Raw genomic sequence first — 12,565 nt, forward strand, 5'->3', positions numbered from 1 at the left:
CGGTGGAATCCTGTGGTAAGTTTGAATTTAAATTCTGTTTTCCATTCCTTCTCCTTCCCCATTTGATCCCCTTTTAATTTATGTTTTAATTTCATTAACCCTAGTTCAATCTAAGTTCTGTCCAGCCCTATCCCCTCACCCAATTCCTCTCAGATTTCAGGCATATCATCCCTATCCCAGTCCCTATACTCGATCCTAGTTTGAACCCAATCTGATCATCTAAAACCCAACTTCAAACCCCCATCCAAAACCCTAAATTTCACCCTAGAACCTGAAACCTAACACCCAAACCCTAACCCTAATTCTGCAGGAATTTTAAACTCATCCAAATCTCAATATTTTTATAGCAAAATAATCCCCTAGACCTGCTGATCCATTACCATATATCACATTCACCCCTAACCCTAGCCTAAACCCTAAATTAGCCCTAAACAGCCCCAAATCTGCCCCAAACATCAGACTCGACCAGAATCTGATTTTAATCTGGCTCCTAGTAGGTCTCCTACCTATCTAGGACTACATTAGTATTAGATGAGAACACGAAACCCTCGAGAGACTCCTGGGCATAGTTGTCACAGCGTCTAGTCAAACCAAGGCGTTGAAGGGGCCTGGACGCAACGCGACCAAGGTCACACTAGTTGTCAAGGCGGTCACCTAAGCGACGACTTGACAACTATGCCCCGGCAACTCCTGCAACGGTGACAGACTACAACTAGGACTCTCCCGTGGGTAAGTTTCTTCTTCTTCTTCTCTCATTTCCTTTTTTTTTTTTTTTTTCTCCTTCTCTTTCTTCTTCTTCCTCCTCCAATTTCCTTTCTCTGCATGAACAAAAATGAAAGGGCATACCTGTTGGCTGTCACCACAACTCAATAGTCCACTTGCACGAGGGCGACAGACTCAGCAGAATTACCCCGCTTTACCCTCATTTTATATGGTAGTTTATGTATATAACCCCACTTTATATGGCAAGTTTTGTATATATCCTCACTTTACATGACAACGCCTAGGACGCCTAGATAGTGCCTATGGGGCACCTTGTTGCCTAAGCGCTTAAGCGGCCCTCTAACGCCTTGGTCGCCCAGGTGTTGTGAGGCTCGTAGCAACTATGACATTGACCTACCCCTTTCCCGCCATGTGCTCGGTCGTGAAGCGATAAGAGTTCAGGCCTATGTTATTCAATAGCCCTGGTCTGTCCAATACTCCAATTGAATGTGTCAAGCATTCTATCTACATTTAGAACACTCTAAATGTTGACTACTTGACTATAAAAATTTTTCTCGTCTACTTTTTCTGATTTATTGTATTTTACTTTCTTTCTTTAGGTCATGTCCTTAAAATTCGAAGGCATGGTCCCCATGCTTTCACTCATGAGAAGCTGGTGGTTCATTGAAGTTTTGAAACTATTATGTTATTAAGCTCTATGCTATGCTGAATGATTTAAATTTTAAGTGATGAAACCTTTTTTTGGGGATTAATAACCAAAAATTTATCAAAGAAAGGGAGAAAAGGGAAATATGATATGAAGCTAGTATACAGCAACAGAACCAGACCCAAGGGCCTGAAATAGAACTCCCCAATGAGATAGTGGCTCTAATACATACTGTCCATGGATCCCCCTCCCCCAAACATCCTAGCTAACTCATCAGCCTAGGAATTTGCAGAACGAGTCCTCCATGTAAAGAGATATTCCAGTATGCACAAAAGAACTGAGCTTTCTAAATTATTTTATTAATTCCAGTCTGCACAAAAGGACAAGCTTTCCAAATTATGTTATTAATACTTAAAAAAATACATATTTTGTAGTTGAAATTTGAAAATGATGGAGCAAGGGAATGGTGACTATTGACAGTAGAATTAAAGCAATGTCATATTAATTTAATACTCTGCCAAAACAATTGAGATAAGTCTCATGCTGATCTAATAATTGCTCCCTTCTGAATTTATTTACAGGATATGTTATCTGGTGGTTTGACCAACTTGTTTGTCAGTTTAGATTAGAGAAAAATTTAAGGTGGCTCTAATGCTATGTTGGCAAATGATGTATCATTAGGGGGGGTTCAAACCCTAAAAAAACTTTGTTATCAATCATTGAAAAAAAAGGATATACTTCTAACATTTAAATCATGGAGCAGTAACTGGAAAAGTGTGTTTAAGATTCTAAATATTTAAATAGGAAAATACTAATCGAACTAAAGCTTCTCCTTCTGCCTTTTCATTTTTCATGGTTTAGAGATTAAACTGAGTTTTTCCAATTTTGCATTCATGATTTTGGTTTGGAAGGACCGATGTGATTCTATAACACACATACCCTAAAAAATTGTGATTCTATAATACAAGGATATCACTATGCCCATGCTACGACTTAGCTGACTGTATTATATGTATTCTTACTGGATGATCTGTACAACCCATATGTAACAATAAAAAGGATAATGCTGCATATCAGTTGTAAGTGCTTCTTTTCATGTATTATTTTCCTTAAAGCTGGAAAAAATAAAATCAATTAAAAAGCTTGTGAACTTTTTTACTCCCCTTTGAAGAAATTGCTTGCTCTCATCATTGCCTCACAGGTGACTCACACACTCAGGGAGGGGTGAGGGGGTGAGGGGAGTGCATACCATGAAAGTAGAGAAGGAAGGAAGCAGATACAACACAAAGGGTGAAGCGGGATTTGATCCCAGTAGCTTGGCTACCACCAGCACAGGTCTTTGCCCACTGAGCAAGCCAGAAACTTCAAAGACCTGTGAACTTGATTCATGAATCTTGAATTTGCATGCTGCGAACCAAAATTGAAGTAATTAACCTTGTTTCTCCCTTGTGCTGGATGGCAGTTGAGAATGCTCCCAGCCCTGCAGGCAGCATAAACATTATGTCCTTATTTTCCCCCCTTTCTTATTTAGGAGGTTGATTCTTTCTATGTCAGTGTGATCAGGCTGTAACTTGTCTCAGTCAATATGACTGCCAACTCTGATGTTCCTTTTAAGAATATACATGATTTTATTTACTGTTGTGCTCTGTATATTTTCAACCACATTTTTCTCCTTTACCTGTTATTTTCCCCTCCAACCTATAACATGATGAAGGCAGATCCAAAAGCTATATATGGCATGATCTGTGGATATGCATTATATACTATTATGTTTCTATATATGACCAACACATTTACCTGTAGTTGAATAGCAGTATACTTAAGGGACTTGACCAAAGCTGATATTCATTTAAAAAAAAGAAAAGCATCTAGCTCATTATGGTCCTCAGGGTAGGAGTGGCTAAAGTTCCTCGGGAAAAGATTCTGTTTAGGCTAGTTTAGATTCATATGGAGATATTAGGCATAATGTGAAAGGCATTCTCCATTTTCATGCTTCAATTCCAACAACCAGTAAGAATCAATGTTTCCATCTAAAGGTTTGGAGTTTGCTTTTTTGTCAGATGTGGGAATTAGTTACCTAATCTAATCTGTGAGCTGGAGTATTTACCATTACCTTTCAATGGAAATTAGATCAATTTAGAGCTGTTTGGACATTCACAAGTATTATGTTGGGGGATTTTTGTTTAAGATTAGGGTATAACATAGATAATCAATTCTCTTTTTTCTTTAATATCCTCTGTTGGTGAACCTTTTTGAGGTGAAGAATATATCCATGGGCTGTAAGGGAAAGGTTAGATGCTTTTATTTGGAAAATGAATGTTATAATTCAAAGAGCTTTCAGTTACCTTATCGTTGTCATTTTGTGATTCACTTGCAGAGTAACCCGGTTGCCAGATGGCATATTTGCCAAGGTTCAATCAATAGCATTGCTTTCTCAACAGATGGGACATATTTGGCGACTGTTGGAAGAGATGGTTAGCACATCAATGAGCAATACCCTTAGGTTTCATTACCATGTTACTATTTCATATTTAATTCCGATAAACAGATAAAGGTTGATTTTGTAGCATGTTAAGATGAAGAGCCATGTGCAGGTTACTTACGGGTATTTGACTATTCAAAAGAACAGTTAATATGTGGTGGGAAAAGCTACTATGGTGCTCTACTGTGCTGTGCTTGGAGGTACTAAACTTACGTTGTCTTCCGATCTCGAAGAGTGTTTTGGTTATTCATTCAACATCTTGCTTTCCTTCCAATATCTTGACAAAGAGAACGTTATAATTGATTATCTACTTGCTATTTCTAAGCATGGATGGAAAGTACATTCTGACTGGAGGTGAAGATGATCTAGTACAAGTTTGGAGCATGGAAGATCGAAAAGTCGTGGCATGGGGTGAGGGGCACGGCTCATGGGTAAGTTGTTGGTCTTGTACTTCTTGTTCTTTCTTTTTTATGACTATCTCATTTTGGACTTGATGTCTGGCAGGTTAGTGGAGTTGCTTTTGACTCGTACTGGTCATCACCTACTTCAGATGGCACAGGGGAAAGTGTCATGTACCGTTTTGGTTCAGTTGGTCAGGTATGCCGCGTTTCTTTCTGTGGAAATTTTTTGGGGCCAAGTGCTAAGATGATAAATTAAGTAATCATTGAACCTGTATATGCTATGTAATAATATCTGCACCTTAGAGAACCAAAAGAGAGGGAGAGAGTGCGAGAGAAGAGAAGGTGATGAGAACTGAAGGGAAGAGAATGGCGATAGAATGTGTATTCTGTCATACCAGCCAATGTACCTTTATATTAAAGTTAAAACACGATTACAATTGAAATAAAACACTTACCTAGCTAAGGCTCTGTTTGGCATAGTTATATTTATATTATGACCTACTTATGATAAACAATTATGATAATAGGTTATGGATGAAATAAGACACTTACCCAGCTAAGGCTCTGTTTGGCATAGTTTATACTTATATTATGACCTATTTATGATAATCAATTATGATAATAGGTTATGGACTGTAAACAATAATCGTTTGGTTTCTACTAGACATAATAGATAATATAATGAAAAATAGTTTTGGTAATGCCTAAAAGAATATATTATGTTTTATATTATTCAGATTGGTAATACTATATCATGTATTATGCATATGGTATAATATTATATTTTATTAATATATTATAATACAAAATATATAGAGGGTGGACCTTGGTCCAACGGTAAGGTTGCTCCATTGTGATCAAGTGGTCACAGGTTCAAGTCTCTGGAAACAGCCTCTTCGTGAAGCGGGGGTAAGGCTGCGTACATTATGACCCTCCCCAGACCCCACAATAGAGGGAGCCTCGTGCACTGGGTACGCCCTTTTATAATATATATTGTATAATATAATATTAAAAGCAAGGCTCTGTTATATATATTGTTTATATATATATATATATATATATATATATATATATTATTAAAATGTTAAGAGAAGGGGGTGGGGGCTGGGAGAGAGAGGCTTTGTTCTAATTTTCATTGTTTTTATCATTTTACCCCCACTTAAGTAGCAATTGTGCAACCTCTAGAATAAATAAAGACCTACATACTAAAAGGAAATGTTTGGATTTCTACATCTTGTTTTAAAATCAAGGTGGTGTATCTTCCGCAAGCCTCCCGCCATGGCTTCTGGCCTTGGTGGGGCTATCCCCACCACAAATCTCTTCCCCTCTTCTCCGCACCCCTCGGAATCCATTCTTGTACCCTCTACCACACTTCTACCTCCCCCTGAATTCTCTGCTGTATCTTTCTCCTCCCCTCGATCTCTCGTGATGGGGATGGCATGGAGCTCCCTTTTCGTCCAGGGTAGTCTTCCTTCATGAGAAGACCTCCTCCTGAGGTTTGTTCCTCCTATTATTGATGGCAATTCCAAGTCGGCTCTCTGCCCTTAAATCTCCTAGATAATGAAGCTCCCTTGTCGGCCACTTCATCGGCAGCCGACCTCCATTCCCCATTGTCTAGCAATCTCTCTCCAAGCAATGGAAGTCTCAAGGAGCCATGTACACTCACCTTATGGACAATGGTTTCTTCATCACCAAAATTTTCAATTGAAGAAGATATACTTCGTGTCCTGGAAGCAGGCCCTTGGTTTGTGGACCGAAATCCGATTATCCTCTAGAAATGGGATCGCCAGCTGCAACTCCACCGGGTGGACCTGAGCTCCATCCCTCTATGGGTCTCCCTCCCTGGCCTACCTCTCCATTACTGGTGTGAAGACTGATCGAAAGACGAAGAATATGGAACACCTTGCCTATGCTCGAATCTGTATTGAGGTCTCCGCCAATTAACCTCCCCTCTCATCCATCTAGGTTACCGATGATACTGGGTTCTGCTTTGTGCAGCAAAGTCCTCTACGACTGGCTACCTCCGCACTGCTCTTCCTGTAGAGCTTTCAGCCATCAAACCAGCTCCTGCCCCTCCGCTGTTGCCCAGAATCCGTGGCCCTCTGCAAATCTCAGGTCAACCCCAGTAAGCCTTCCTCCTTCTCCCCCTAATTCTCAAACTCACCCTCCTCGCTGTCGATCTCCTAACAGAGGATGTCGTAAATCTCACCTGCGTGCTAGGATTTTCTGTCGTGCTTCTCCAATCGGTTCCCCTCGTGGTCACCCCAAAGGCCACGCTTCCCCTTCTTCGATCGCTGATGGTTCCAGCTACCCGCTTCCAACCTCGGGTCACAATTCTTTCTCAGTCCTCCAGAGTGGTGATGCCCTTGAATCGAGGCTTCAGTCTGGTCTTCCTTTCTCGGTTGTCCCCTCTGCCGTGGTGATGTTCCTGAAATATCTGTCACCGTTGCTGATACGTCACATCTGCAGTCTTTTCTGCCTTCCTCTTCCAGTTCTGGTCGCGTCGCTCCTTTGCTGCCAAACCCTCCATCCCCTCCTTTTTCAGGAATGAACTACCCCATGCTGTACTCTTCAAACCTTCCCTCTTCTTCCTCCCATTCTTTTTCTCTTGTGGTGGGTCCCGCCTCTCTAGGAAAGCATTCCTCCTCTTGTTCCTTATCTGATTTGTGTGGCCTTCTCCTTTGGCCCAATCTTTGCGCCCTCCTCTTATTGACCATTTGGTTTTGGCCCATCCCTTTGTCACCTCTGGGTCTCAGGCCTTGCCCTCCACTTCGGCCCATTCCCAGCCTCGGGCTCCTCCGATTTTGGTCCGGCAACCAGCTGATCTCCAGGTTCAGGTTCAAACCATAAAACCATCCCATCTCTTGAATTCCTTTGGCTCATCCCAGCCCTCCCGCCTTGGTATCCCCAGCCCCTCCCATTCAACCCACCGAATTCTGCTCCCCCATAATACCCTCAGGCAGGTTCACCTCAATCCCAAACCAGTGCTCATTTCTCTCCCTCAGGTCCCCTCCAGCCCTCTGTTGTTCCTCTTCCCCCCTCCCTTCGTGTCTATCGCAAGTGTGGCTTGAGCTCCCCGCCTTATCCCAAGAAGCGGCCCCTTCGGGACTACTCCTCGCCCAGTAATGAGAAGATTTTGCCTCTTAGTATGGATATCCACAATCATCTCCTTTGCTGAGACAACTTATCTTGATGCATTGGGCTTCCCTACATCGTTAGCGCTTTTATTGATGTTGGGTCTGTTTTTTCGGTTGTGATTAAGGTTTTTCCCTTTTTGCCTATTGTGGCTTTTTGGAGCTCTCCCCCCTTTTTGTTTGCGAGCCTTGCCTCTCCTTTGTAAAGGCAGAACTTTTTTTTTTGTTTGTGGTTTTGGTTGTGCTCTCCCCCTCCCCCTTCTCCTTTGGTTATGAAACTTTTTATTCATAAAAAGAAGAAGCAATTATGCACATGTTCATTAATGGTACCCGCATAAACAAATATTAACAATTTATGGTGACAAAACATAAACAACTCTTGAGCTGTTTATGAATTTATGCTTATATTGATTTATTTTAATGAGAAATAGGGGTCATAAATCATACCAAAAACATCTATTTATGTTTATGTGTCAGATAAACATAAATTTAAATTATACCAAAGAGAGTCTAAGACTAAGCATAATTACAATAGGAAACTGAGAACTACTTACAATAGGAATAGGAAACAATAAGAATCTAATCTAAACTACTTTGCGAAGAACATAATCCCACGGTATAGAGGTCCGTGGACATCCATGGACCTCCAACTGAGATACATGGATCTTTGTTCTCCAATTAGATCTGTTCGACATCATACAAGAAACGAAACCTAAGCTATGCATCTCTTTCCTCATTACTTCACTTAGGGTTAGTTTAGGCCTGCCCCTGGCTCTTTTAATTCCTTCAATCTCAATCAAAATACTTTTTCAAACTGGAGCATCCCAAGGCCTCCGTTAGACATGGCCATGCCACCTCAAACAACTCTCTCATAGCTTATCACATATAGGGGCTACTCCCAACTCAGCTTTAATGTGCTCATTCCTTACTCTATCCTTCAAGGTCTTGCCACACATCTATCTCAGCATCCTCACCTCCAACCGAGATAAATGCACTCTAATACTCCCCCTCAAGCTGGAGTACCCATACCTAGCTTGGAACAACCATTAAGAAACGCAGGTCAAAACAACGCCTTGGTAAACATATCACCAAATTGATTGCCGGAGTTGACAGACGGAGGTGAAATAATATTTTACATAACTGCATTCCTCACAAAGTCACAAAGTGACAATCAACCTCAATATGCTTGGTCCTCTCATGAAAAACTGGATTGCTAGCAATATAAATTGTAGCTTGATTATCAAAATATATCTCCATTGGTTTAGGAACTATGAAACCAAATTCTTGTAGGAGTGACTTCGAACACATCAACTCAAATGCAATATGAGCCATAACTCTATACTCATCCTCTGCACTCGACCTAGCCACAGTAATTTGCTTCTTACTCCTCCAAGAAATAAGATTACCACAACAAATGTACAATATTCAGTGCTCAATCGACGATTGTTAGCAGCTCCAGCCCAATCAGCATCAGGATATCCCACAACAACAATGTGACTATGACGACAATAAATAAGACCTTTGTCAAGAGCACCTTAAGACACCTCAAAATGTGACAAGCAGCATCCCAGTGAGCATGTTTAGGACTCTCCATAAATCGACTGATGACCCAACAACAAAGGAAATATCTGGACGAATGACAATCCGATAAATAAGTTTCCTGACGAGTCTTCTATATTGATGTTTATCCTCAAACTCTTTTCCATCATTCATCCCAAGTTTCAGATTTGGATCCATAGGGTTGTCAACAGGCTTATAGCTTAACATACCAGTTTTAGAGAGAAGATCCAGAATGTATTTCCCCTGAAACAAACTAACTCCTTTCTTGCAACAAACAACTTCAATGCCCATAAAATACCTGAGTACTCTTAAGCCCTTCGTCTGAAAATGCCGATGAGGATATGCCTTGATTTCTTCAATGCCAGAAGAGTCATTACCTGAAATATTGATATTGTCAACGTACACAATTAAGATCACAATAATGTAGTTTTAGATTGGTAAGAGACCAACTAGAAGCCAATAACCAGGATCTGCTATGAACTAGGTAATTCGGCTAGGTCAAAATAGGTGAAAGTGTGAAATTAGGGTTAGGGTTTGGTTAGGTCTAGGGTTTGATGGTAGGGTTAACCCTAGCCCAAACTGACCAGTTCTAATGAGTCTAGGTTAGCTAACCAAAACCGGCAGCAGGTTTTAGGGTTAGATTTCTGGGTTTTTGAAAAATGAATATTGAGGGAATCTAGTGTTTAGGATGGTCAGTTTGGACTAGGGTTTGGTTCGAGCTCTCCTTAGGGTGAGAGAGTGATTCGGTCCAAGTATGGCAGATTCTGATGGTTGGTTATGTCTATGGAGGGTTTAGGTCTGGGAAAACTCAAAAACATAAGGGGGGAAAGTTAGGGTTGGGTGTATGGAAGGTTAGAATAAGATTGGTAGGGGTTGGGGATGATTCAAACTTACTTTAGTTGCAGAATTTCTTTGGCAGCAGCTTTTTTGATTGTTAAACTTGAATAAAAATCAAAACTTGAAAGTAAATCTTCAAAGGAACCACCCGGGCTTCACACCGCAAGGTGTTGATTGGATCAAACACCCATCCCACTAACGAACCACCCAGGCTTCCCACCACAAGGTGGCAATTTTATCGAACACCGATCCCACCAGCCTTGATCAAACACAAGACTAAAATCTTCAATGGAGAAGAAGAGTAGTATAAGCCTTTCATTAATATCAAAATTTGCGTTCAATACTTGCCCCCCTTACAACCTTATATAAAAAGACTAAAAAATAGACTCCTACACTAAAAAAGAATGGCCTAACTCAATCCTTAACCTATTAGGTAACCTAAACTGACTAGGAAAGTGAAATAACAAAGGAAATAGACTCAAAACATGACTGGACTTATAGAGTCCTAATCCAGCCCGACTTACATTGTCACATAACCACTAATTACATAAAAATAAAACAAAGTAAAGAATCCCGTATGCAACCTAATTACCCATATTTTAGGCCCATAAAATGGCCTATTACATAGAAAACCCATGGGATCAAAGGCCAAACATGTATATAGCCCGACCCTAGACTTATTCCTAATAAAACAAGCCTATTTTGGTGATGAATTTGAATCACACAACCTTGCCCCCCCCCCCCCCCGATGACATACGAATACAGAGTGATCAAAAAAGCACTAAGTGAACCCATATCCACCAATAACTTTACTAAACTTATCGAACCAAGTACGTGGAGACTATTTCATGCCATATATAACCTTGTTAAGACAACATACCTTGGAGTTTGTGCCATATAAACCTCTTCATCAATACCACCATAAAGAAATGCATTTTTTATATCTAATTGAAACAATGGCCAATCAAGATTCATTGCCAATCTTCTCCGATGTACTTTATACAGAGGTACATGCGTCAGGGGATCCCCCCTCCGGCAGCCTGAGTTCCTTCTCCGATGATGCCTCCCCTCCCTCCAGTAGCCCTGTCTGCCGACTCCCTTCGCCCTGCTAACACTGATTTCTGCTCCAATGTTATCTCTTCCACCCCTCTCAGCCCTACCCCGCCTCATAGCACCTCACTAAACTCTACCGCTCAATCCCCTGCTTCTCCCAATGCTAACACCATTATCCTTGCAGCTAACCCCCCTTCCTGGAGTTCTCTTTTAGCCAGCAGCTCACCCATTCCCATCGACAGGCACCCCCTCCATTTTGTTCCTCCCTCCATCATCGTTGACACCAAAATTGACTTTTGTCCTAAGGGCCTGCTCGATGTTGAAATCACCAAATGGCAAAGCTGTCTCGTTGGACATTTCCTTGGCGCTCGTCCACCCTTTCATGTTGTTAAGGCCTCACTGCTTAAGCAATGGCGAGCTGCGGGAGCTGTCTTCACTTATCTCCTCGCCAGTGGCTTCTTCATATTCAGATTCTCTAACGATGCCGACAGATCTCGTGCCTTGGAGGGTGGCCCCTGGTTGATTGGCAAGAAGCCGATTTTTCTCCGCCAATGGGACCATCGCTCTTCCCTCTGCAAGACTGACCTCAAGTCCGTTCCCATCTGGGTTAACTTGCCAGGCCTCCCTCTCCATTACTGGTGTGCTACAGGCCTTAGTATTGTTGGTTCAACAATCGACAATCCTCTTTTCTCTGATGAACGAACCAAGAAGATGGATCGCCTCTCATTTGCTCGCATTTACGTTGAAGTCTCAGCTGAAGTGCCCCCACCGGAGTTTGTCACCATCCAGGAAGAAGATGGACACGTCTTCACACAGAGAGTTTCTTATGAATGGCTGCCTCAATACTGCTCTGTGTGCAAATCCTTCGGTCATCCTTCGAACCAATGCCTGCCTCTCAGTACACCTGCCCCACCTCCATCGTCAATCGCTGCTGGCCCTCTCACAGATTCGATGGATCTCCGTTGCAGCCCTCTCGCCCCCAACAGTCAGTGTCTTCATTCTGCTTCCTCGCAACCAGTGCTGAAGACGAAAGAATGTTTGACTGAAGATGCTAAAGCCTTGACTGAAGCTGCTGAAGCCTTGACTGCTACCCCGATTGAAGGAGATGATGTCGCCTTGTCTCTGGCCTCGCTCCAAGCTCTGGCAAAGCCTGTCCAGCAGACTGGAACGACCCTGCAACATTCGCGTGGCCGGAAAAAGGCTAGGAACCGTCGTCGGAGAAGATGCCCTGAATCTGACGAGGCCCCCAACCTTGGAGATGTTCCCGATGTCCTCCAACCTCTCGATTCAACAGGGGTTGACCACAACAGGTTCGCCGTACTCCTATCACTGGATCCCGACGCTGACGGAGACCTTTCTGCCTCGACTGCTCCTTCTGAGCTCTGCGAGACCGGCCTGCAGACTACCCCTGCACCTCCTCTTTTGCCTTCGCCCAGCTTACCTCCCTCTTTTGGCAACCCAAACACGACTCCTCACACCACCAACCCTTGCTTTTCACCAATCCTCCCCAAACCTTCTGTCCCCTCTCAGGTATACCTTTTCACCAAACCCCCCCCCCCCACGTGACCATTATCCTTTAGCCCCTCTTAATCTCATTATTCCCCCCTTTGTCCCTACTAAAGAGAATACCCATGTTGGTCCAATCCAACAACCCGCCCTCTCAACCCACCTACCTCAACCCACTCTCCAAGTCCATACGCCATTACACCCAGCCCATTCACCCGTTCAC

At 42.4% G+C, this 12,565-nt stretch overlaps 1 protein-coding gene across 2 annotated transcripts in view; it reads left to right on the top strand.

Moving 5' to 3' along the window:
• LOC122647337 (WD repeat-containing protein 20-like) overlaps positions 1-12,565 on the top strand; it is a 55,620-nt gene that overhangs the window by 25,114 nt on the left and 17,941 nt on the right. For both annotated transcript variants that reach the window (XM_043840766.1, XM_043840765.1), the window contains exons 7-10: positions 3,747-3,843; positions 3,964-4,051; positions 4,177-4,282; positions 4,356-4,448. In XM_043840766.1, coding sequence (XP_043696701.1) covers positions 3,747-3,843; positions 3,964-4,051; positions 4,177-4,282; positions 4,356-4,448 — 384 coding nt within the window. The remainder of the gene's footprint in view (positions 1-3,746; positions 3,844-3,963; positions 4,052-4,176; positions 4,283-4,355; positions 4,449-12,565) is intronic.

This window comes from Telopea speciosissima, unplaced genomic scaffold, assembly GCF_018873765.1.
Source record: "Telopea speciosissima isolate NSW1024214 ecotype Mountain lineage unplaced genomic scaffold, Tspe_v1 Tspe_v1.0026, whole genome shotgun sequence".
Taxonomy (NCBI): Eukaryota; Viridiplantae; Streptophyta; class Magnoliopsida; order Proteales; family Proteaceae; genus Telopea; species Telopea speciosissima.